General features: G+C 37.9%; 1 protein-coding gene across 6 annotated transcripts in view; it reads right to left on the reverse strand.

Annotated features, from left to right (window-relative positions):
* RALGPS2 (Ral GEF with PH domain and SH3 binding motif 2) overlaps positions 1–24818 on the reverse strand; it is a 187037-nt gene that overhangs the window by 117887 nt on the left and 44332 nt on the right. For all 6 annotated transcript variants that reach the window (XM_021930174.2, XM_021930176.2, XM_003893467.3 and 3 more), the window contains exons 2-4: positions 16547–16686; positions 10538–10642; positions 9458–9508 (exon numbers count right to left, since the gene is read on the reverse strand). In XM_021930174.2, the coding sequence (XP_021785866.2) occupies positions 9458–9508; positions 10538–10642; positions 16547–16603 (213 nt within the window). In that variant the 5' untranslated portion in view covers positions 16604–16686. The remainder of the gene's footprint in view (positions 1–9457; positions 9509–10537; positions 10643–16546; positions 16687–24818) is intronic.

The raw sequence follows: 24818 nt of genomic DNA on the forward strand, positions 1-24818 counted from the left end.
TCACTCCATCACCCAGGCTGGACTGCAATGGCACAACCTCGGCTCACTGCAACCTCCACCTTCCTGGTTCAAGCGATTCTTGTGTGTCAGTCACCTGAGTAGCTGGAATTACAGGCATGTACCACCATGCCTGGCTAAGTTTTGTATTTTTAGTAGAGATGGGGTTTTTCCATGTTGGCCAGGCTGGTCTTGAACTCCTAGCCTCAAGTGATCCACCTGTTTCTGCCTTCCAATGTGCTGAGATTACAGGCGTGAGCCACCACGCCCAGCCTAAAACTTTCTTCTTTGAATGCTCTGTATGTCAGACTTTCAGGTACAGCCTGTCACCTTATGAATACTTGATAACCTCATAAAAGAGGCAAACATTACCTAATTAATAACTACAGCACAAGTTTCAAGCACAGTTGATCCCCTACTTAATACTTACCAAAAGCACCAGAGAATTGCTACTGGAAAGAAAACCAGACTGCAAACCACCTTTTTGTCATAACTCACCCTGTGCTTAGTAAAGAGAGTTCATTCTGAAGAGAAACCCTATTAGTGTAATCAATGTAGCAATGCCTTCTGAAGAAATACAAGCTCTATAGAACATCAGAGAATTTATAACAGACAAAAATATAAAACAAAAATCCTATAAATGTAGTAACATGGAAAAACCTTCAGAATACAGTCAATGCTTCTGCAACATGAAAGAACTCACACTGGAGAGAAGCCTTATAAATAAATGTGTTAAGAGCCTTCTAAAAGAAAACAAACCTTCATGATCTAAGCCAGGTGTGGTAGCTCACACCTGCAATCCCAGCACTTTGGGAGGCCAAGGCAGATTACTTTAGGTGAGGAGTTTGAGACCAATCTGACCAACATGGTGAAACCCCGTCTCTACCAAAAAATACAAAAATTAGCTGGGGTGTGGTGGCATGTGCCTGTAGTCCCAGCTATTCTGGAGGCTGAAGCATGACAATCACCTGAACCCAGGAGGCAGAGGTTGCAGTGAACCCAGATCACATCACTGCTCCCCAGCCTGGGTGACAGTGTGAGATCATGTCTCAAAAAAAGAAAAGGGAAAAGGAAAGGGAAAGGGAAAGAGAAGGGAAAAGAAAACAAACCTTCATGATCAAAAGAGAAATCATATTGAGGAGAACTATGTATATAAGAAACGTGGAAAAACTTTAGTAAGTGCTGAGCTTTGACTGAATACCAGAAATCATACTAGAAATTAATGAAACTACAGAATCCTTTGGCAAAACTTCTGCCCTACTCAGCACTGGAAAATTCATACTAGGGAAGAAACCTGAAAACACAGTCTAAATTATGGGAAGAACAAACCTTTCTGTAGAAAGGATGCTATTTTATAAAAGTCACATTGGGTGGATAACAGACTTTTGCAAAAATGACTCCAAAATGATAAACAATGGAAGATCATATGCCTACAGGCTATATAGTATGAAGTTTCGAAATGGTCATTTATCAATCTCTAATAGTAAACAGGTGAGAAGGTATTATTCTAAGGCACTAGAGATACCAGTGAATGGAATAGTCAAAGATTCCTGCCCACATGGAATTTACATTCTTGAAAGGGGATGACAAACCCCAATGTGTACGTGCTTGACTTGTGACAGCCCCCCAATCTTTATCACCTATTAAGACTCCTGGGCTGGGCATGGTGGCTGATGCCTGTAATACCAGCACTTTGGGAGGATCACTTGAGCTCAGGAGTTCAAGACCAGTCTGGGCAATATTGTGAGACCTTATATCTTTAAAAAAAACAAAAAAACAAAAAAACAACAAAACAAAACAAAAACACTTCTGTAGTTTTTATCGACATTCTTATTTATTAAAGCCTTATAACTATTAACTGCAGCTGAACTCTGAAACTACCCACTTCCAGGAATTTCTCAGAGATCTATAAAGTATTTTAAAGATCAACCAGTCTAAATATCCTTTATTTTGATTTTTTAAAAATTTCAAGGCCGAAGACAAGAAATAGATTGTATTAGCAGCATAATTTATAAATGGCAAAGCTGAAACAAAAATACAAGTCTTCTGGCTCCTTGCTCTTATGGTTTGGCTACTAAAAAACTATCTTCTGTAATTTAAAGGGCTGTTAAATAAATTTTAAAATAAGTGTAATTAAGTAATTAAGGATTTATTGAGCACCCATTCAGAGAGCTGTGTGTTGGACACTGATTTTTAAAAGGGGGAGGGGCAGCAGCAACATATATGGCAATTTGTCTTCAGAACTGCTTTAAACTAAAAAAGAAAAGAAGGAAAGTGAGAGAGCAACTGTGTGAAAGTAAGAGTTGCAAGGGTATATTAATAGTGGTTGAATGTAGATGATGGAACTTTTCCCCTTCTTTATAATCACTATAATTACAGTTTACAATCACAACCGTGTTACTGTATTTTCTCCCCACCACTAAGAGACTACATATCGAGAGGAAGGAGGAACAGTAAAAACCAAGGTTTTGTGTGAAAGAGATCAGTATCCATAGAAGTATCCAAATTTGATCATGCTCCTTGGGCCAATGGGCAAATGGAATGTCTTAGGATTTCTGTAGCACCAGCATGGAAACACCAGGGCACAGTACTGAGGCCATGGTGGAGAGGGAGCTGTCATCATATATATAACTGACTGAGCTGAGACCAATCTCAGTCCCGACAACCACAGACAGACACTAAAGAATACTCCTATTTCTAGAGCCAATGAGCTGCAGCCTTGTAATATCATTTTATTCTTTCAATAAACAACCTTCAGAGTTGACAGGAGAAAAGAAGAGGAGAAAATTTAGGAGATAAAGTTAATGGGAGATACTGGAGAACAGGAGAAGAAGGATAGAGAAAGAACTGGAAAGGCTGAATTTTAGGTTTCTCACTTGTATTAAAAATGGATGGTTCAGAGCACTCAGACAGAGAATCTTAAAAAACATAACAAAATGTGAGTGAACATTTTTTTCTATGTAATTAGATTCCTACTAAGTAGTTTTTTAAATGACTGGTAAAGTTTTATGGTGAATTCTTTTCCTTGGTAAACATATTTTGCCTTTCGTCTCTATCATTACACAAAAAACTAAAAAATAAAGTACCAAAACCTGTTTTCTTGTTCTTCAATCTGAGGTAATTTCAAGTGTGTTACAGAATTGGAGAAAAACCAGGTTTAGCATTATGTTTGCTTCAGATCTGCTTTTAAAGACGTGATTTTACTTATCCAGTATTTTACCAATGACTAAGGACAATCTTTATACAAAGAAAAGTAATTTTTAACACTTCAGAAATAAGACAGTTTCTACAGTGAAATAAAAGACTTGGAATTTTTCTTTTATTCCCCTGAGCAATTCTGAATATATAGTACAACAGACATTGTAGGTGAGCAGCTTTATTTCTGAGCAAACAACTGTATTTCTTATAGTTGCCCTATAGTTTCTTCTTCCAAGTCAAGAATGAGTATAGGTAGAACATGTTTAGCTAAATTCTGCTTGACACGCAAGAGTTGAAAATGCAGAATTCCATAAACTAGTAAGAATTACCAGGTCCTGCTTAGGAAATTAAATCAGGAGTGGGAGATATATATTATACGTAACTCAGAAATTGCCTACATTATAGAAAGCTGAGACTTGCGAGGTTCAATCACCAATCTGCAACTAAAATCACTATACCACATAGTTGGATTCAGTATCTATATTCTTCAAAATTGAAATTTAGTTCATATTTTAATAAAAATAAACCATCACCTAAAATAATGTTCCATGTGGAAACACATAAAAATGAGCATTGATTTAAATAGTTTTCAGCCTGGTGTGCTGGCTCACACTGGTAATCCTAGCACTTTGGGAAGCCGAGGTGGGGGATCGCTTGAGCCCAGGCATTCGAGACCAGCCTGGGCAATGTAGTAAGACCTTGTCTCTACTCCCCCCACCAAAAAATAAGAAAAAAGAAAAAGAAAAAATTAGGCAGGTATGGTGGTGCATGCCTGTAGTCTTAGTTACTTGGCAGGCTGAGGTGGGAAAACCACTTGAGCCCAGGAGATCAAGGATGCAGTGGGCCGTAATCATGCCACTGCAATCCCACCTGGGCAACACAGTGAGACTCTGTCTCAAAAAACAAAAACAAAAACAAAATACACTGAAGATCTTGTAAACGGTTTTATAAAGTGTATGTATAGTTTTAATAAAAATTTATATACAATGATATATGAAGTAGAGACTTCAATATTGATATAACGGACAGAAACATAAAATTAATTTACTAGTTATAGACTCAGTTATAATCTTTGCATAATATCTGAGGTTTAATTTTGATTTAACAATAAGAATTCCTTTATCCCCCAGTGAAGGTAATATTCTAATGTATACTATATAAAGAGGCAGACATCATTTTCATCATTTTATATTAATAAAGATTAATACACTAAACTGGCTGACATCATGGGTTAAACAATCTATTTTTAACTTATCAGTAGCAAGAGTTTTGACATAATAAACGGTATCTGTACAATCATTTTGGAAAACAAATTAGCAGTAGTTGATAAATTTAAAGATGCTCTATAATCCAGTGATTAATGCACTAAAGTATATATATCAACATAGATGCTAATCAACAATGTTGACCATCAAAAGCATGCTAAAAAGACCAAAACAATACAACACCATCTACATAAAATATTTAAAACTGCAATAGCATGTGTTAAGGGATACCTATACTTAAAGAAAAAATATAACTAAATAGACAGGAATGATATAGACCAATACTGGATGGCGGTTACCTTGGTGGGAGAATGCAGAAGGCCTTTATTAGTACTGGTTAGGTACACAGGAATTTACCTTATTATTTACTATGCTTTGTTATATGTCTTTAATATATCATACTAAATTTCAAAAACATTTTTCTGCCAGGTAACAAAGGCTTTTTTATACTGGCCAGATTTAATACACTCCTAGTGTTCACATGAGACTAATACATTAAGAATATTTTGGCTGGGCACAGTGGCTCACACCTGTAATCCCAGCACTTTGGGAGGCCAAGGCAGGAGATCACTTGAGCCTTGGAGTTTGAGACCAGCCTGGGCAGCATAACGAGATCTTGTCTCTAAAAAAATTAAATAAAAAATTAGCCAGGCATGGTGGCACATGTGTATGGTCCCAGCTACTTGGGAGGCTGAGGTGGGAGGATGTTTGGGCCTGGGAGGTCCTGGATGCAGTGAGGCGTCATTGCGCCACTGCACTACAACCTGGGGAACAGAGCCAGACTCTGTCTCCAAAATAAAAAAACTAAAAGTATTTTGGTGCTACATCATTTCTTCCAATAGTTACTGCTGTCAATTTTTAAAAACACTCTCTCATTGGGCAGACGTTTACTAAATACTATGTTCACCCTCTCATTCTAAATATTGAGCTTCCACTACGTGCCAGTCAGATAAAACAGTAAGCAAAAATTGTCAGTTTCTGCCCTCATGTAGCTCAAAATCTAGTGGAGAGGCAAGCAAATCAAGTATCTGTATTCACTCTCTTGATAATCTCACCCACACTTTTAAATACCACCTCTACGCTGACATCTCCATATTTCTAGACTGGATTGGAAATATATACCAGTATACATTCCCTAACTCAACATTCTCCTTGGCTGTCTAACAGGCATGTTAAAGTAAGTATGTCCAAAGCCAAACTCCTGCTCTTGCCTCAAAATCTGTTCCTCTAGCCTTTCTCCACAAGGGTGCATTGTACATTATATTTTATATGAATAGCAGCCCCAGGAGTTGTATAGGAGAACAACAATAATTTTTTATCCCAGAGAATATCAACTACATGCATCTGGCTTCAGGCCAAAAACCTTGGTGTCATCCTAGACTCGTTTCACATACAATGTCTGGCAACTTCTCATTTATCTCTTCCATTCCCACCCTGATTGATCTAAGCCACCTTCATCTCTCACGTGGTCTCCCTGATTCAGTCCTTGGTACCACCTCTTCTTCCCCTATGCTCACTTTGCCACATACCCTAGTCAGCAGTCCGAAAGAGCTACTTAAGGTGGGGCGCAGTGGCTCATACCTGTAATCCTAGCATTTGGGGAGGCCAACGTGGGTGGATCACTTGAGGCCAGAAGTTTGAGACCAGCCTGGCCAACATGGTGAAACCCTGTCTCTACTAAAAATACAAAAATTAGCTGGGCATGGTGGCACGCACCTGGAGTCCTAGCTACTAGAGAGGCTGAGGTAGGATAATCACTTGAACCCGGGAGGCGGAGGGTGCAGTAAGCTGCACACCACTGCACTCCAGCCTGGGTGACAGAGCAAGATTGTCAAAAAAAAAAAAAGGAAAGAAAAGAAAAAAAAAGAGTGACTTAAAACCTAACGCAGAAAATGTCACTATCTGCTCACAATGCTCTAATGGCTTCCCATCTTTTTCACAATGGTGTTCAGGGCCCTACAACATCTAGCCCTCACCCTACCTCTCATCTTGTAGTATATTCCCTCCCTTGCTTACTCACTGCAGCTCACTGGCCTTTGCCCTGGCTTTCCCTTTGCCTGGAATACTATTTCCCCAAACACCCATATGGCTTGCTCTCTCACTCACCTCCGTTAGGTCTTAACGCAGATGTCATCTTCTCAGTAAGGTCTTTCTGATCATCCTATCTAAAGTTGCAACTCCCACTACCCTCACACTTCCTATTCTCTTCTCTCTCTGTTTTTCATGACACTGTATAGCTAACCTCACTCAAATATCAGATCCATGAGGGCAGGAATTTTAGTGTTTGCTTACTACTATACCTTCTAAACTAAACTAGATTTTTACAATAGAATATAACAGGCATACAATAGGCATCCAGTAAATATTTGTTGAATCACAACACAAATGTAAAATTGCAATTGACAAGTCCAGTGAAAAAGTAGAGTGCTAGGTGACCCTGTAGAAAGACAAAAAGCTTACCCGGGAAAGCCAAACTAGAGCTGAGAACTGACAGATGAGTAGGAGTTAATTAGGATGTGCACAGGTTCAGTAGTGAGAGGGGCTAAAGGAAGGCTGGTATACCTTAGACCAGAAAGAGATAGGAAAGATGCAAGATGGGGTTGCAGAAGGTAGAAAAAGGTAAAACTGTGAAGAGATCTGTAAACCATATTAAGATGGTTCTTATCCTCAGAGCAACAGGAAGCCAAAGAAGTGTTTTAAGCAGAGCGATCATATGAACAGATTCAACAGATGCTGAAAAGATTACCATGGCTACTGGATAAAAAAGCATTTTGAGGGGTCAAAGTAAATGCAGGTAGATCAAGTAACAGGTCACTGCAATAACTCACTTGAGAGAAGATGGTATTTCACTTTGGGGTGTTGGGAGTAGAGACAGACTGGATAGATAAGATACTTAGGAGGCTAAAAAAAAAATCAATGGGATAAAATAAAAGGAGTGAAGGTCAAGGGAATTTTAAGGTTTATTTCTAAGTTTCACAAAGTACTATCAGATGCCGCAAGGGAATAAAAAGTTCCCATAGATGTGAAGTCTATGTCTTCAAGTAGTATTATCTGGATCTTCAATGCTCCTAGCCACCAATGGCTACTCCAAATAAAGATGTACTAATTGTTGTATATGTTGGATTTGAAAGCTTAGTGGAGAAAAAAGAATGTAAGATATCTCAGTAATTTTTTACACTAATTACAAGTTGAAACGATAATATTTTCTATGTAGGTTACATAAAATCATTAAAATCAATTTCATCTTTCTTTTTACCTTATAATGTGGCTACCAGAAAACACAGTTATACAAATGGTTTATACTATATTCCTACTAGACAGCACTGATCTCATATAAAGCAGCAATACAACTGTTGCAGTTCATTCAAAAGGAAAAAAATACACCTAAGGAGAAGACACGTGAATTTTAGGTCAAAATACAATTTGTATAAAGAATTTCAATTTTTTGATTGTTTTTCAGGGAGGTGAAGAAATAAATATTTCTGGGTTTTTTTTTTTGCCATTTAAATACAAAAGTCATTTTCTATTTGTGCTTTATTTATAGAATATATTGTTCTTCTATTGCTAATCCAATGGTTCTATTTAGAAAGCCCTCTGTGGTATGGGGGAAAAGTTAGGAAAACACAGAATTGTGGAAATGATGGGAACTAAGAGATCATTGAGGCCTACCCCTTCATTTATAGGTACCAAACTTGAGATACCAAGACAGTAAGTAACTTACTTGAAAATCACAGGACTAATACGATCTAAATCATGTAGGACATAAATGGAAACTCATAGTCATTACAGTGTTCAGGGCCACTACAGACTTGTAAATATCACAATGAATACACTATATTTTGTTACCAAAAGAACTAAAAATGTATCTATTTTATAGTAGTGAATTTCAGGATTATCAATGACTTTGTTTGGAATACAAAATCACATTGAAATACTAGATAAGAGGTTAAAAAAAAAATCAGATTTGAGAGTCTGAAACCCAGTTCCACCACTTAGTTGTGTACCAAAGACAATGATCACTGTTTCCTCATCAGTAAAACAGAGATACCATCATACTCAGGATGTGAAAATGATAGGAACACTATACACACACCCCCACCCAATGCTTATAGTGGACAGATGTATAATGCCAGTCCCTTTGTTTTCATTAGAAACAAATGATGTGTTTCTTGATCCTTTCTCTTCTCTCCAAAATGTCAATGTAGTCATATTATTAAGTCACAAAATAAAGATGTAAGGGAAAAGATTACTAGAGTTAGTGGTGAAACCCAGTTTCAAATTTCCATCTTCCCATTAAAAAGCTTCAAAGTAACAGGTAAATCATTCAGCTTCCCTAAGTCTATTTCCTTTAGTCAGTAATGGAGCCAAATCAATCAAAATGATTCAAATACAGCTGACCTGTAAACAACACATGGGTCTACTTATACACGTATTTTCTTCCACCTCTACCACCCCTGAGATAGCAGAACAAATCTCTCTTCCTCCTCAGCCTACTAGATGTGAGGATAATGAGGACAAAGACTTTTATGATGATCCGCTTCCACTTAATGAATAGTAAATACATTCTCTCTTCCTTATGATTTTCTTAGTAACATTTTCTCTCTAGTTTATTGTAAGAACGGAGCAATTAATACATATGACATAGAAAATATGCATTAGTTGATTGTTTATGTTACCAGTAAGGCTTTTGGTCAACAGCAGGCTATTTGAAATTAAGTTTGTGGGGAATCAAGTCATAGAGTTTTCACTGAGCAAGGGTCAGTGCTCCCAACCTCCACTTTGTTCAAGGGTCAAGTATAGGCCCATCTATGACTCAATAATGAACTGCTATGAATGCTACATGGGTTTCTGAGGCCCAAATAGTATGTAGATAAGTTACAACACAAGCTTTAAACATTTTAAAATTAATATGAAGTATAATTTGACATTTCTAATACACATTAATTTGAGATTGATCGTTTTCTATATTTAAAAGGAACATTCTCAAAACTACTTACATCTGGTTGAATAGCTTTAAATACTGGAACATCCATTAATGTTATCTGACCCTGAAATATAAAGTGAAAATGATAATTTCTTCTTTGGAATCCAATACCATAACACGTAACCTAAATTAAAATTATATTCTATACTAAAATATTACCAAATACTCAATTTTATAAGGGCTTATGGAAAATAAAATTTAGCCCCTGTACCATTAAATAGAATTATTTCTAATTATCTCATGCCTATCTGTATTTTCTTGGAAGATAAATTGTGTAAAGTTAAAAAATAAAAATAATTTTAAAAATTTGGACAGTCACATTAAATTATAATCAAAAAATAAAAACCAGGTAAGTTCATGTAGCAGTGTTCTTGCTATGATGATTAAATTACAGCTCCTCAAACAGTGGTATAAAATCAGATATTACTAAAAAGGTTTTCTTCCTAACTTAAAAAAAATATAATGAAACTACACTAAAGCCAACATTATATCTAAGAGCTTTATATGCTATGGACCTATCCCACTTATGGCTACAGATATAAAACAAAATTCAACACTGTCAAGGAATAATATGCTATGACCAAGCACAGTTTATCTCTGGAATGCAGGAACGGTTTAACATTAGGAAATCAATATATTCTGTTAACAAATTAAAGGAGAATGAGAAAACAAATTTATATTAAGAAACAGATGTTTTTCTAGATACCTTTCATCCAACACCTTCACATTTCATTTTTCAATTTTTTAATTAAAAAAAACCGTAAAAATGTTTCTTAGATATGTCAATAAAATATAGTTGGCTTAGAGAAATGGTATAGAGGGATGAAAGCAATTACCATAATGGTAAATACATATTGCTACTTACCAAATTGAAGTGTAACTTATAAAGCTGTCCTTAAAAAAAATGTATAGCTTTTCTTACTTTTCCCACTTCATCCCTCTGTTTGCTCCACAGCTGTACCATCTTTCCCAATAATTCCCATATCCAGCTTTTTAAAAGCCATCTCTTTTGCTGGACCTACAAATTCTAACTCAATAGCACGAACATGTAAATTATGTGCAAAACTGGAGAAGGCAGAGGTAGGAGGCTTACCGCATATTCTTCTGGTGTAACCTTAAGAACATCAAATACCACAGCATCAAAGCTTTTCTTCAACTCAGAACCTTTGTCACTTAAGGATTCAGAGCTGCTACTTTTCTGTTAAAGTGAAAGAAAATGCAGCCTTTTTAATCCTGTCTCACATTCAAGTGACAGAAACTAGACTGGCCTTAAAAACTGAGAAAACAAAACAGTAGGTTAACAAATGCTGCAGAAAAGCTGAGCAGAATATGCTGCTTAGTTGTTAGAGTACCAGATAAAGGGTCAGACAACTTGAAATCTAAAACTGTGACTTTCAATTTTTAGGTTCTTGAATGAGTTATTTTCTTGTGTGTCAGTTTCCTCATCCTGACAACCTATCATTTCCTATAGAAATAAATGATTTTTAACTAGTTCAATGATTCTCAAATAAGGTAAAGGGAAGTCAGGGGAGAAGGCTATACACCTATTTAAAATTTTTAAAACTAATTTTTAGTAAGAAAAAGACAAATTAGCTTTATAACATAAGTCATCAGAAAATATTCAGAATGCTGTTAATTACAGAGTTACACATAATCCATTCTTAGTTATGTGATCTGTCTGTGAGAGTACAATTAATACTATTCTACCTATTATATTACAAATTTAAGTTTTCCCTGCTTAAAAATTACTGTTTCAAGTTTGAATATGCTGTGGCTATAGGCAGAATGAACGGTGGATTTTGGCCCTGAAAATCTTATTACTGTTAAAAATTTTCCACTTCGTCTGTGCCATGACATAATAATATATTCTGTATCAGTTGGCTAAATTCAGAGGAACATCAATATGAGAATATTTAGATCAGGCTCTTTTAAATGGTAATAGGATATGAGGCTACAGACAACAGCAAAAAAATTAACCAAAGTTTCAATTAGCACAGTACACAGATCAACCTACTAGCTATTATATATTAGTTTTAAGCACTTGTCATTATGCCTCATTTTTGCTTTTCCTCTCTTTTAGTAGCAGCTAAATACTAAATATCGAGCCATGATCATTACAAAGAAAGGGATCTGTCATTAACTTTGAAAAATTCTCAACTATTATTACTTCAAATATTTCTTCTGCTTCTTTCTCCTGTCCTTCTGGTGTTCCCATTATGCATATGCTACACCTTTCGTCACTGTCCCACAGTCCTGGGCTATTCTGTTCCTTTTTTTTTTCATCCTATTTTCTCTTTGCATTTCAGTTTGGGAAGTTTTACTGACATGTCTTCCAGCTCACTGATTCTCTCCTTGGCTGTCTACTGGTCACCAGTCTACTGGTACTGGTTAGCTCACCAAAGGCATTCTTCATTTTTGTCACAGTGCTTTTGAATTCTAGTATTTCTTTTCGATTCTTAATAGTTTCAATATCCCTGTCTATATTATCCATTTGTTCTCACATGTTATACGCTTTTTTTCATTAGAGCCTTTGGCATATTAATGACAGTTATTTTAACTCCCAGTCTGATAATTGCGAAATCTCTGCCATATGAGAGTGGTTCTGTTGCTTGATTTATCTCTTCAAATTGTGTTTTTTCCCTTGCCTTTTAGCATGGCTTGTAATTTTTTCTTGAAAGCTAGAAATGGTACATTGGGTAATAGGAACTCAGGTTGAATAGGCCTTTACTACTGTTAAGGGTTTATTTTTTATCATGCTAGGCATTATACTGTGCTTATAATTTGGTATTGTTATAGGTGTCTGAGTCTTCAATTTCCTCTAGTATCCTTATTTTTTCATCCTCTGTTGTCTTTGGGTTTCCCTAGAAATCCCTTCTTAGTTTCAGCCTTGCAGTTCTTTCAGCTGAAATCTTAGTATTATACAGAAGCCCTGCTGATGTGGTGGGGGTGGGAAGAGTATGTGTGTGTATTTGAGGGGTTGCTGGGGAGAGAGTGTCCTATAGTCCTATAATTCGGTTTTAGTCTTTCACTGAGTGTGTCCCCAGACTGTGAACTTCACAAATGATTCTCTGTCCCCCTGGCTCTGCTTAGGTGAGACAGGAAGTCTGGAAGGGCTTGAAGTTGAGGCTTTTTCCTCTTCCAAGTGAGTTAGGCTTTGGTGAAGTAGTTCCCCTTGAGGGCAGGTGGAGAACAGAATGCTCTGGGCATATTTCAATATGTTTACTTTCTATCTGGGTGTATTTCAAAATGGCTATTTCTTTCCTCCCCCTGCTAGAAGCAGAAGGGAATTTTTTTCTGTCTTTACTGTGAGAAGCTTGTGGGCATCTTAGAGGTAATAAAAATCAGAAAAGTAGAGGGTGAGAAGAAGCCAAGACTGGACCCCCAAGGAGTTTTTAACTCTCAAGCTAGTCCACACACAGTCTCCAGCAGTTCATCAATTAGGGTTTACGTGGCTCCACTGACTTCTGCTCCTGTAAGCTGTGATTCTCTATTTGCCTACCTCTCCAGGTTTCAGGGCATCACTGTTAAATGTGCTCTGTGATAGCAATTCTCTGATAGAGCTAAGAGGAGTTATTGATTTTCAGTTTGTTTAGCTTTTTTCCCATTGTGAGGACAGGAGTGAATTCTAAGCTCTTTATAAATCCAAGCAGAAACCTGAATTCCAGTGAATGAATCCAAGCAGAAACCTCAATAAAGCAGAAACCTCATAAATAAAATGGAGTTTCACTTCTTGTGTTTAATCTCTGTAACTATGACTAGTTTATAGTATGTCAACAATATTATTTTATGTCCCAAAACTAATACAAAATTTTATTCATAATGTTAAGTATTCAAATAGACATCAGTTAAGCAGTATACACTAATCCAATAGCTGTCCAAATAACTAGATGCATTCTGTCAGGTGAACACATGAATCATAAACATAAATCAGTAATTTTCTCCAAGTTTTTAACTCAGCCAAGTTAGTAAATCATCATGACAATTTTATTGCTTATCAAAAAGAATGAACACTTCTCTTTTTTCCTTCTTAATGCCATTAGAGGCTTAAAAAATTACTAGTGTGCATTTTGACGTGCTTCCCTAATACCAGGAATAAATTGGTAATGATAAGACACAATGCAATAATGTTCACCAGGAGAACAGCAGTAATTCATTCACGGCATGACTCAAAAACTACTGATACTTCTAAATGTCTGAAAACAAGTTCACTGTAATTCTCCTACTAACAGAAACTTCAAACACAGGTTAAATATAAAAGGTAATGAGAAAGGATAAGTCAGCCAACCAAGATAAAGTTTTTTATCCATTCTGTAAACTTATCACTTCTATAAGAAATTTGTACTTTGATGTTACTAGATCTGTATTTTAAGAGAAGGTGGAAAAATACAAAATTTTAATTTTATTTTCTTGCCACAATAAATGGACAATTTAAAGGGTGGTAAGTAATTTAAGTAATTCATTCTTACTTTACATCTGCTAATTATACTACTCTGAAGCCTGGTGTAATTAATTCACTTTTAGTAAAGTCAACAGAATTGTTTGTACAAGTGAATGACCTATTTTATTTAACAAATATTTGTATTCTGCTTCCTATGATACTAGAACAGGTATTTCTGAATAGTTAAAAATATACACATATATACACATATGTAACATATTCAAGAAATATGGTTACAAATATATGAAGAAAACAAACATATATTACAAACATATATATAAATATAATCCTATTGTTGTAAATACAAAAAAGCTATGTATAAATTTATGGAAAAAATTATAGAAAGAGATTTTTCTAAGTGACAGTTTTAAAAATAGGAAAGCTCCCATCTGTTTAAGGGATTAGGAAAAGCTTTATTAAAAGCATAGCATTTGAAATATGTTTGAAAGACAAAATGTTTTGTGTGTGCAGTGATGGGGAGGGGACACACCAGAATGGGAAGAAAAATTCCAGCTAGAAAAATTGGTATAGGCAAAGTTATGACAGAAGAAGGAAAATGTAATGGTTTATACAGACACCAGCAAATGTAGTATTCTCTCATTAGACTGTTAAGTTTCAAGTAGAGGATGAGTAGGCGTTAAATCCAAAAATTTGGGGCCATTTTGAAGAAAGTCTTGAATAAAAGGCCGAGTGACCATTTGAATTTAATTAGTAGGCAATGAGGAACCACAGACAGTTTTGGGAAAAGATAAAGTTTAAGAGTTGTATTTTAAGAACACTAATCTTAAATTTCAGTCAAAGGACCAGAAACAACAGAAAATCTAAGTGCAATACCAAATATAAGGCCATGGCACTAATCTAGACAAGAAATAATAAATGACCAAGCTAAGATGGTAGTACAGTAACAGAAATAAGGAGAAAAGTACTGGATCCCAGAGATAAAGCACAGTGGACAGGCTCTAAGATAGCTGCTGAAGATCTCTATCTCATGGTATTCTCACCCCTGTGTGATCCTCTCCCTTTGAGTGTGGGCAGAACCTGTGACTTGTTTCTAATCAGCAGAATATGGAAAATGAGATGAGATGTCACTTCCATGAATACATTATATAAGATTGTAACTTCTGTCTTGCTAGCAGACTCTCTCTGCTATGATGAGACAATGGTTGTGGTGGCAAAACAAAGTTAATTAACAACACATTGGCTGGGCGCGGTGGCTCACGTCTGTAATCCCAGGACTTTGGGAGGCCAAGGCAGGTGGACCACCTGATGTCAAAAGTTCAAGACCAGCCTGACCGCCGGGCACGGTGGCTCAAGCCTGTAATCCCAGCACTTTGGGAGGCCGAGACGGGCGGATCACGAGGCTCACAGGATCAAGACCATCCTGGCTAAATACGGTGAAACTCTCAGCCCCTAATAAAAATCAAAAACTAGCCGTGGGCTTTAGGTGAAGCGCGGGCTACTGTAGTTCAGCTACTTTTATGCTGAGGCAGGAGAATATGAACTCCAGAGGCGGAGCTTGCAGTGAGCTGAGATCCCACACGACTCCAGCCTACATACAGAGCGCAAGACTGGCCTCAAAAAGCATCAGCCTGACCAAATACATGATAAAACCCCATCTCCTCGCTAAAAGAAAAACTTAGCCAGGTGTGGTGGCAAGCGCCTGTAATCCCAGCTACTGGGGAGGCTGAGGCAGGAGAATTGCTTGAACCTGGGAGGCAGAGGTTGCAGAAGGCCAAGATCATACCACTGCACTCCAGCCTGGGCGACGAAAGCAAAACTCTGTCTCAAACCCCCCCACAAAAAAACCACACATCTAAAGATTTAAACTTAGATGGCTATGGAAATGTGATGCTATTAATGTAAGTTAGATAAAAGCCTTGGACTATTTTCTTTACAGTTGTGGAGCAGAACAGTAATAAGAAACTTGATATTGTGGACATTACAAATGTCTGGTCCATCAAAAATGCTTAATAAAATTCATGAGGGAAGCCAGGACTAGAGATAAAAATAAATAATCTACATAAGAAAAACAATGGAAACCACAGACTTAGAATATTTTCAGTGATATCAAGGCCTAAGTAACTGGCTGGGGCAAAATGGAGCCCATTTTGGAATGGAGTTGAGGCTATTAAGGAACTTTGAGGTCAAGGTGTTAAAGGGTCATAAACATTATTCTCATCCAATATACTAAGAGAAAAATAAAGAAGAAATATAGAAGCCAGATGCTAAAGTTACTAAGGAAAGCAGGCAAGTTCTCTAGATCTATACACAAAGAAAAAAAAGAAAAAAGTTGGGGCAAAAATACAATCATAATATATTCACTAGAGGTGTGAGCATCTAGTTCAGTCTTCACATCTCCATCTTAAATGCTAAACTTTAACCCAAGAACCAAATGTTTCTTTTAAAAATAAAGAGTTTTATGAGTTACCATTATTTGCCATTATTTTTCAAGTATCTTAAGTAGAAAAGGATTAAGTACATCTATGATGCACAGCAAACATATGAATCACTAAAGTAAAATATGTGTACTTCTGCACATGTACTTCTGCACATGTACTTCTGCACTAAATGCACTTCTGATTTAAGTATGTGAACAAACATAATGCTTGAAAACTTAGAAAGCCAGGTAAGAAAGTTTATACCTAAGCTTCTTAAGTATCTTACCTCAGAAGCAGTAGCTGCAATATTGACATTGCTTGCCTGCCCGTTCATTAGGTCCATGCTTTCCTCATCAGTCCCTGACCTTATGTTAACAGCAACAGAGGACTGATTGCCTCATGTCCAAGGCCACAAATACATTATTCCTGTAAAAAATAAAAAAGTTAAGCAAATGTCCTCCCTCGAAATTTAAGAAAACAACTCTATGCCTACCACCATGACAAGAAACAAAATATTTCAACTTTAGCTCAGCCACTAAATCCAGATTGAGGACAATCTTGTATGCTCTTTTCAAACAACTAGAAACACCAAATAAACAGTATTCAATAGATGTTACTGTTATGTTCTTCATAAGCAAAGCAAAAGCATAACTTTTCGCTAAGTGGTTATTGTGAGGGAAAAAAATCAAATGTACAACTTTTTTAAAGTAAATAAAATGTGTAAAAAAAAAAAAAAAAAGCATGGCAAAGTAACACATACCACAACACAATAAATTTTTAGTGATCCAAATGACACCTGTAAATCAACAATACTGAATACGCTTAGGGAAGATACATCATACCCACATAATAAAGAAACACAGAACTTCTGAGGACACAGGATGGCAAATAAGGAGCCAAGAGCAAGTTTCAAGTCATCAAAAATTCTAGTCAAATACTCTTTCCACAACACAGATTTTCTACTTTACTGGAAGTCAGAGTACTTACTTCAAGTTCTAATATCTTTCCATAAATAACTTGCCATATAAACTGAGTAGGTAACTTTACCTCCCTAGGTTAGAATTTCTTCCTCTCTGTAAAATGACAGCAGTAAATGAACTTTAAGATCCCTTTTCAACTTTAAAGATCTATGATGTATTTCATAAGAGAAATGTTAAGTGTCTATAAATTAGGTACTCTATGCTATATTCACTTTAAAAGCTGAGTTTTAAATGTCAATAATAATTACTTCAATGCTAAGTTTCCTTTCTCTGGAGAAGCAATATAGGATACAGTGATTTAAAAGTACAAATTTTGGAACCACATTACCTCTGTGTAAACCCAGGAAATTTTAACTTTTTTGTACTCAGTTTTCTCATCTATAAAATAGGGATAATAAGTACCTACACTTCATAGAGTTGTGGTGAAGAGAAATGAGATAATATACACAAAGCACCTAAAACAGTGTTGGTACTAGTAAATATGCTATTAATATGATGCAATGAAGATGCAGATGCTACTATCTACTTAATCCCCATAAGGCTTAAATTCAACAGAGTCTCTTAAATAAAAAAGAAAAGACAACACCTTAGAAATATATCTTTGGGAAGCAATTGTTGCTGAGTATCACTAAAAATCCTAATTGCAAACACAATGAATGAGAATGGCTAAGATCTGTTTCCTAGATGTAGTAAAACATGCTCTTGGTTTTGAAATGCTTAAAAATTATTACTAATGATAGCAGCCTTCAGTCACATCTTGAATTTATCTTAATTTATTCAGATACAGCCTAGGCACCTGCTAAGAGCAGAACATTGTGCTAGAATTTTTTAAATAGAAATATATTCAAAATCATGAAGTTTTAAAACCATTTAACAGTACCCACTTAGAAAATCAATGTGAAAATGAATAAACTATAAAACAATTTCCTCCTATCTAAACTATCTCATTCTATAAGCTTCATTATCCTTATATTATTAAGAATCAACTTATATTTATACTGCTATACAACAAAACCAGCTTGATAATCCAGATTCTCTGAACAGAGTCTCTCAGTTTGCAAGATATTTTTCAAATTATTTCATTTCACTCCAGTTTCTAGGCAAGATTAAGTATAACATGAATTTATAAATCAGGGGTGCCCCCTAGTGCTAAGAAAAAGACTTTAATAGTTAAAGGAGTTATATCTTTAACTTACTTTACATATCAAAATATACAATTTATTACTATTACTTAAAAAAAGGTAATACAGACCAGGAACAATATTAAAATATTTGTAAACTATAAGCATGAAGAATCATGTTTTCTCTTTTTTTTTTTTTTTTTGAGACAGAGTTTTGCTTGTTGCCCAGGCTGGCATGCAATGGCATGATCTCAGCTCACTGCAACATCCGCCTCCCAGGTTCCAGCAATTCTCCTGCCTCAGCCTCCTGAATAGCTGGGATTATAGGCACAAGCCACCACACCCAGCTAATTTTGGATATTTTTAATAGAGACAGGGTTTCACCATGTTGGCCAGGCTGGTCTCAAACTCCTGACCTCAGGTGATCTGCCAGCCTTGGCCTCCCAAAGTGCTGGGATTACAGACCTGAGCCACTGCACCTGGCCTTTTCTGCTTTTAAAATAAAATGTCACTCATGTATTTCATGAAAATTAAGGTTATAATGAAATCCATTACATATTTTAAAATACAGCAAAGCATACCTTAAAGAATATAAACTCTTCATAACTACTTACAAATGTACATGTCAATAGTATTTAATAATGTTGAAGCGTAACAGAGAGGCTTATATGATATTACAAAAATACTACAAGTTCTAAAAGAGATACAGGTTTATTATTTTAGTATGTGCCTCAAAAACTTTTCTATACTTTGCACCCAGAAAAGCTCACATTAAATATACCAAATATATGCTTTAATATTTTATTTACTTTTGTTAGTGTTATAAATGACAAGATCTTTCAACATGACTACCAACATCACAACAGTCATTTTTTGAAGAGATGATGTCTTGCTCTGTCGTGCAGGCTGGAGCACGTAGCACAATCTTAGCTCACTGCAGTCTCCAATTCCTGGGGTCAAGCAATTCTCCCACCACCTCAGCTTTCTGAGTAGCTGGGACTTCAGGTGTGCAACACCATGCCCGGCTAATTTTTTACATTTTTTAAGAGACAGGGTATCACTATTACATCGCCATCTATAAAATAGCAGACATTATTTCTCAAAGTGTAAAGAAAAGTTTAAAAATAGGCCGGTGCAGTGGCTCACGCCTGTAATCCCAGCACTTTGGGAATCCAAGACAGGTGGATCACCTGAGGTCAGGAGTTCGAGACCAGCCTGGCCAACATGGTGAAACTCCATATCTATTAAAAATACAAAAAATTAGCCGGGTGTGGTGGCATGCACCTGTAATCCCAGCTTCTTGGGAGGCTGAGGTAGGAGAATCGCTTGAACCCGGGAGATGGAGGTTGCAGTGAGCCGAGATTGCATCACTGCACTCCAGCCTGGGAGACAGAGCGAGACTCTGTCTCAAAAAAGAGTTTAAAAATAACAAAGTTACTTCATTCATTTGAGTTAAAATTGTTTTGCCTTCAGTCAATAAAAAGAGATCCTACATCTAAGTCTTCCGGATATAATTTTGTCAAATTTGAACTAAACTATGAAAGTACCGGCAGATTCATTTGTAAACTGTCCCACATCTACATAGAGAGGTTATATTTCCATACACCTAAACAGCTTGAAACTAAACAACTTGTGGGGGAAGACAGACTTTCAAATGATTAAATATTAAAGGGAGAAAAATCTATAAAATAATGCATTTAAAGGTTATGCTTTATCTCCTGTATAGAAAGTTCACTCAAGATAATTTGCTAAGTAATCCTAATAGACAAGAGCTGAGATCTCCTAAGATACCTGACCCAAAATATGAATATAGGTTAACTAGAAATTCAGGTAATAGAAAAGAAGTTCCAAATAAAAAGATAAACTGTGCTCCAAATATTTTGTGTTTTTGTTTTTGGTGGGTATGAAGGTATTTTGGCCAGATGCTCTACTCAAAAGACTACCCCATAAAAGTTCACTTAACTCATAATAGTCTGTATTTGCAATAAGACAAACAAAAAAACTAACATCCAGATACAATATTAGCAGTTAAAGCACGAAAACAACCCAAGTGAATCAGAAACAGGTTTAAATATTTGACAAAACTGTGCTACTGTGGACCTAGGAATGGTCAGAGAAAGGAACATAGCACATTAGTATGGAACAGCGGAACAGAAAAACAACATGGTAGTGCTGATGGCGTAAGACAGACATCGAGATTCCATGGTTGGAGGCTCTTGGGTGGAAGAGATTCCCTAAGCCCTAGGGGATAGCCATTAAGGATCTCTTGTACCTGGAATGTGAGGCTACACTGAACATCACAGAATAATCTATAGGCAAAGGACTGCTACACAATGGAAAACTATGCAGCCATTAAAATACTGTAATACTTACTGACACATGAAAAATATTTATAATATACTGCTATATAAATGAAGCAATTTACCAAACAGTATGTAAGGTATAATCCTTTTTGGTAATCATTATTATAACATAAAGAAGAGAGATGCACCAACATACACTAAAATGTGGTTATCGCTAGGTTCATAAGACAATTTTTCCCTAACTTTAGCTTACCTGTATATTTTTTAATTTCCTATAAAGACATTAATTAGAAAAAAGTAAAAGAACAAAAACAGTTTTTCCTCACAGACTGCTTATTAGTTACAAGAAAAAAAAATAAGTAACTATATTGTGTGAAGAACTGGACAATTCCTTAACTGAGTAGATCAAAATTATTATCAACAATGGGGAAAAGAGAGACATCATGTGCCTCCGGATGTGATGATACTCTGGGAAGGACACAACATAACTGACAAGAAGTTAAGCTGGGAACCCATAACTGAAATCTAATCTCAAGGACATGGACAAATCTCATCTGAGGAACATTTGATAAATATATTCTTCAAAAAACGCGAATGTTATGAGAAAGGCTGAAGAACTATTACAATTTAAAGGAAACGCAAGAGATATGGCAACTAAAGGTCCTGTACTGGATGGTAGTAAATGCTTTAAGAGATATTATTGGTAATTCACAAAATTGAAATATAGACTGTATATTACTGTATCAATTTCCTACATGTGACAATTTCCTGTAGTTATTAATACATAAAAGGAGGCTGGGCGCAGTGGCTCATGCCTGTAATTCCAGCACTTTGGGAGGCCGAGGCAGTTGGATCACCTGAGATCAGGAGTTCGAGACCAGCCTGGCCAACATGGTGAAACCCTGTCTCTACTAAAAATACAAAATTTAGCTGGGCATGGTGGCAGGCGCCTGTACAGGAGAATAGCTTGAACCTGGGAGCAGGAGGTTGCAGTGAACCAAGATCGTGCCACTGCACTCCACCCTGGGCAACAAGAGCAAAACTACGTCTAAAAAAAAAAAAAAAATTACATAAAAGAACACCTTTGTTTTTAAGAAACACAGAAATACTAAGAGGTAAAAGGGTGGCCAGGCCTGGTGGCTCACACCTGTAATCCCAGCACTTTGGGAGGCTGCAGTGGGTGGATCACCTGAGGTTAGGAGTTCGAGACCTGCCTGGCCAACATGGTGAAACCCTGTCTCTACTAAAAATACAAAAATTAGCCAGGCCTGGTGGCGGGTGCCTATTGTACCAGCTACTCGGGAGCCTGAGGACGCAGTGAGCCAAGATCACATCACTGCACTCCAGCCTGGGCGACAGAGTGCGACTCTATCTCAAAAAAAAAAGGCCGAGGTGGGCGGATCACAAGGTCAGGAGATCGAGACCATCCTGGCTAACACGGCGAAACCCCGTCTCTACTAAAAACACAAAAAATTAGCCGGGCGAGGTGGCGGCGCCTGTGGTCCCAGCTACTCGGGAGGCTGAGGCAGGAGAATGGTGGGAACCCGGGAGGCGGAGCTTGCAGTGAGCTGAGATCTGGCCACTGCACTCCAGCCTGGGCGACAGAGCGAGACTCCGTCTCAAAAAAAAGGAAAAGAAAAGAAAAGAAAAAAAAGGTATGAAGTATGCAAACTAATCTTAAATATTTCAGGAAAACAGTATGTATATGTGTGACAGAGAAAATAAAGTGAATATAAAGATAATGTGGCATCGTTTTTCCCCCAACATGGTTGATTAGAGGCTTTTAGCATGCATCAGCCACTTGGAAATATCAGAATAGCACATAAAGATCAACTGCGGGCTTCGCATGGTGGCTCAAGTCTGTAATTCCAGCACTTGGGGAGGCCGAGATGGGTGGATTGCTTCGCTTGAGTTTAGGAGTTCAAGACCAGCCCGGGTGACACAGTAAAATCCCATCCCTAAAAATACAAACAAAAAATCAGCCCGGCACGGTGACGCGCACCTGTAGTCCTACCTACTTATGACACTGAAGCAGGAGACTCACCTGAGCCTGTGAGGCCGAGGTTGCAGTGAGCTGTGATCATGTCAACAGCACTCCAGCCTAGGCAAGAAAGTGAGACCTTCTCTCAAAAAAAAAAAAAAAAAGCAATCGACTCTGTAAGCTTTAATTCAGGAAGGAAAACAGAAACCCAGTGGAATCATAAACGACACCCAGATCCCGGGAAGGAGAACAGAGGCTCATAAAAGTAAGTGAGGCCCCAGTATTCAAGAAAGGCAGAGAGCCTCCCTTTGTGACACCTTTTCCCTGGGGATCTGAGCAACCCAAGCCAAGGAAGAGAACATTGCTGCTCCTAATCCCTGAAGCTAACTGGGGTGTTGGAACTGTGCTTTCCTCCAATGCAGGCCCTGGATGGCGGGGAGAGCTGCTACAGCTGCACTTTCTCCTGGACAATGAGACTTGCGGCCAGGGCCAGCTTGATGACCTGAAACCAGTCTCTGTATATTACTGCTGGGTGCCCCAGCATGCTCTCCTAAGATCATGGTGCAGCAGGGCCCTCTCCACTCCACCCCAGGCATAAATCTAGGCATTCGGAACACCCAGTTGCCTGGACCAGCAGCCTGGGCCACCCTACCCTTCATGGACATTGATCATGGTGCAGCAGGGCCCTCTCTGCTCCATAACCAGGCAGATCTCCAGGTATTCAGAGCATCCCTTTACATGGATCAGCAGGCTGAACCACCCTACCCTTTCTGTGCATAGATTATGGTGCAGTAGGGCCCTCTCTGCTTCACATTTAGGCAGATCTCCAAACATATGGAGCACGTGCTTGCATGGACTAGCAGCCTGAATCACCCCATCCTTCCTGCACATGGTGGGTCCTCTCCACTTCATGCCCAGGCAGATCTCCAGGCATTCAAAGCACCCACTTGCCTGCTTTGGCAGCCTGACCTGCCCCACCCTTCCTGGGTATGTATTGTGGTGCAGCAGGGCCTCTCTGCTCTATGCCCAGGAAGATCTCCAGGCATTCAAAGCATCTGTTTGCTAGGATTGGTAGCCTGAACAGCCCCACCATTCCTGTGCAGAGATCCAGGTGCAGGAGGTCCCCATCTCTGCTTCATATCCAGGCAGATCTCCAGGCATTTGGAGCACCTGCTCATCTGGAACAGCAGAGTGAGCCACCCTACCATTCCTGTGCAGAGATCCTGGTGCATGGGGGGCTACCTCTGCTCCATGCCCAGGCCCCAGGCATATCTCCAAGCATGTGGAGAATCCACTCTCCTGGATTATGAGTGTCGGCCGCCCCTATCTATGTGCAGAGAACTTGGGGTCAAGGTTGTTTCTCAGCTCCATACTTGGACACACTTCTGGACGTTTGGTGGCCACCCACTGGATTCTCCTTTGGCCTTGGTTCTTGTGCCTGCCACTGGGGGAACTGTAGGTGAACCTGCTTGGTCCAGCCCTGCCCACCTTCCACCTCTCCTCACACCTCCCCAGGGCTGAGGAGGGAGCACAGACCACTGTTTACTCCACAAATCAGCCCACTGCCTGAGGCAACAGACAACATCTCCCAGTAAACAAAGATCAAGTGTACACCGAGCCACTTTGGCCACAGAGAGCACTTACCCGTAAGCGCCCTCTACTGGCTGATAGGCAGAACTGCATATCCTAATTAAAAATCTGCCAATAGAAGTGCTTATGGTTATAGAAGCAAAGTCAAGACCCTACCCAGCATTCTTTATAGTCACACCCCCTAGGGAGTGGGGAAAGAGAAGGAAGAAAAAATCAATAATATCACAGAGAAAGAAAAAAAAATTCTGCCTGCACAAAAATAATTACAAAAATTAGAAGTGCCAATGTCTCCAGATGAGAAGGAACCAGTACAAGAATTCTGCACCATGAAAAATCTGAATACAGTGACACCACCAAAGGATCACAAAAGCTCTCCAGCAATGGTCCCTAACCAAAATGGAAACTCAGAAATGACAGATAAAGAATTCAAAGCATGGACTGCAAGGAAGCTCAATAAGATCCAAGACAAGGTCAAGTATCAATACAAAGAAACTTCTAAGGCAATCTAGGAAATAAAGGAAGAGATAAACATCTTAAAAAGAAATCAGGCCAGATACAGTAGCTCACATCTATAATCCCAGCA

Source organism: Papio anubis, chromosome 1 (assembly GCF_008728515.1).
Source record: "Papio anubis isolate 15944 chromosome 1, Panubis1.0, whole genome shotgun sequence".
Lineage (NCBI taxonomy): Eukaryota > Metazoa > Chordata > Mammalia > Primates > Cercopithecidae > Papio > Papio anubis.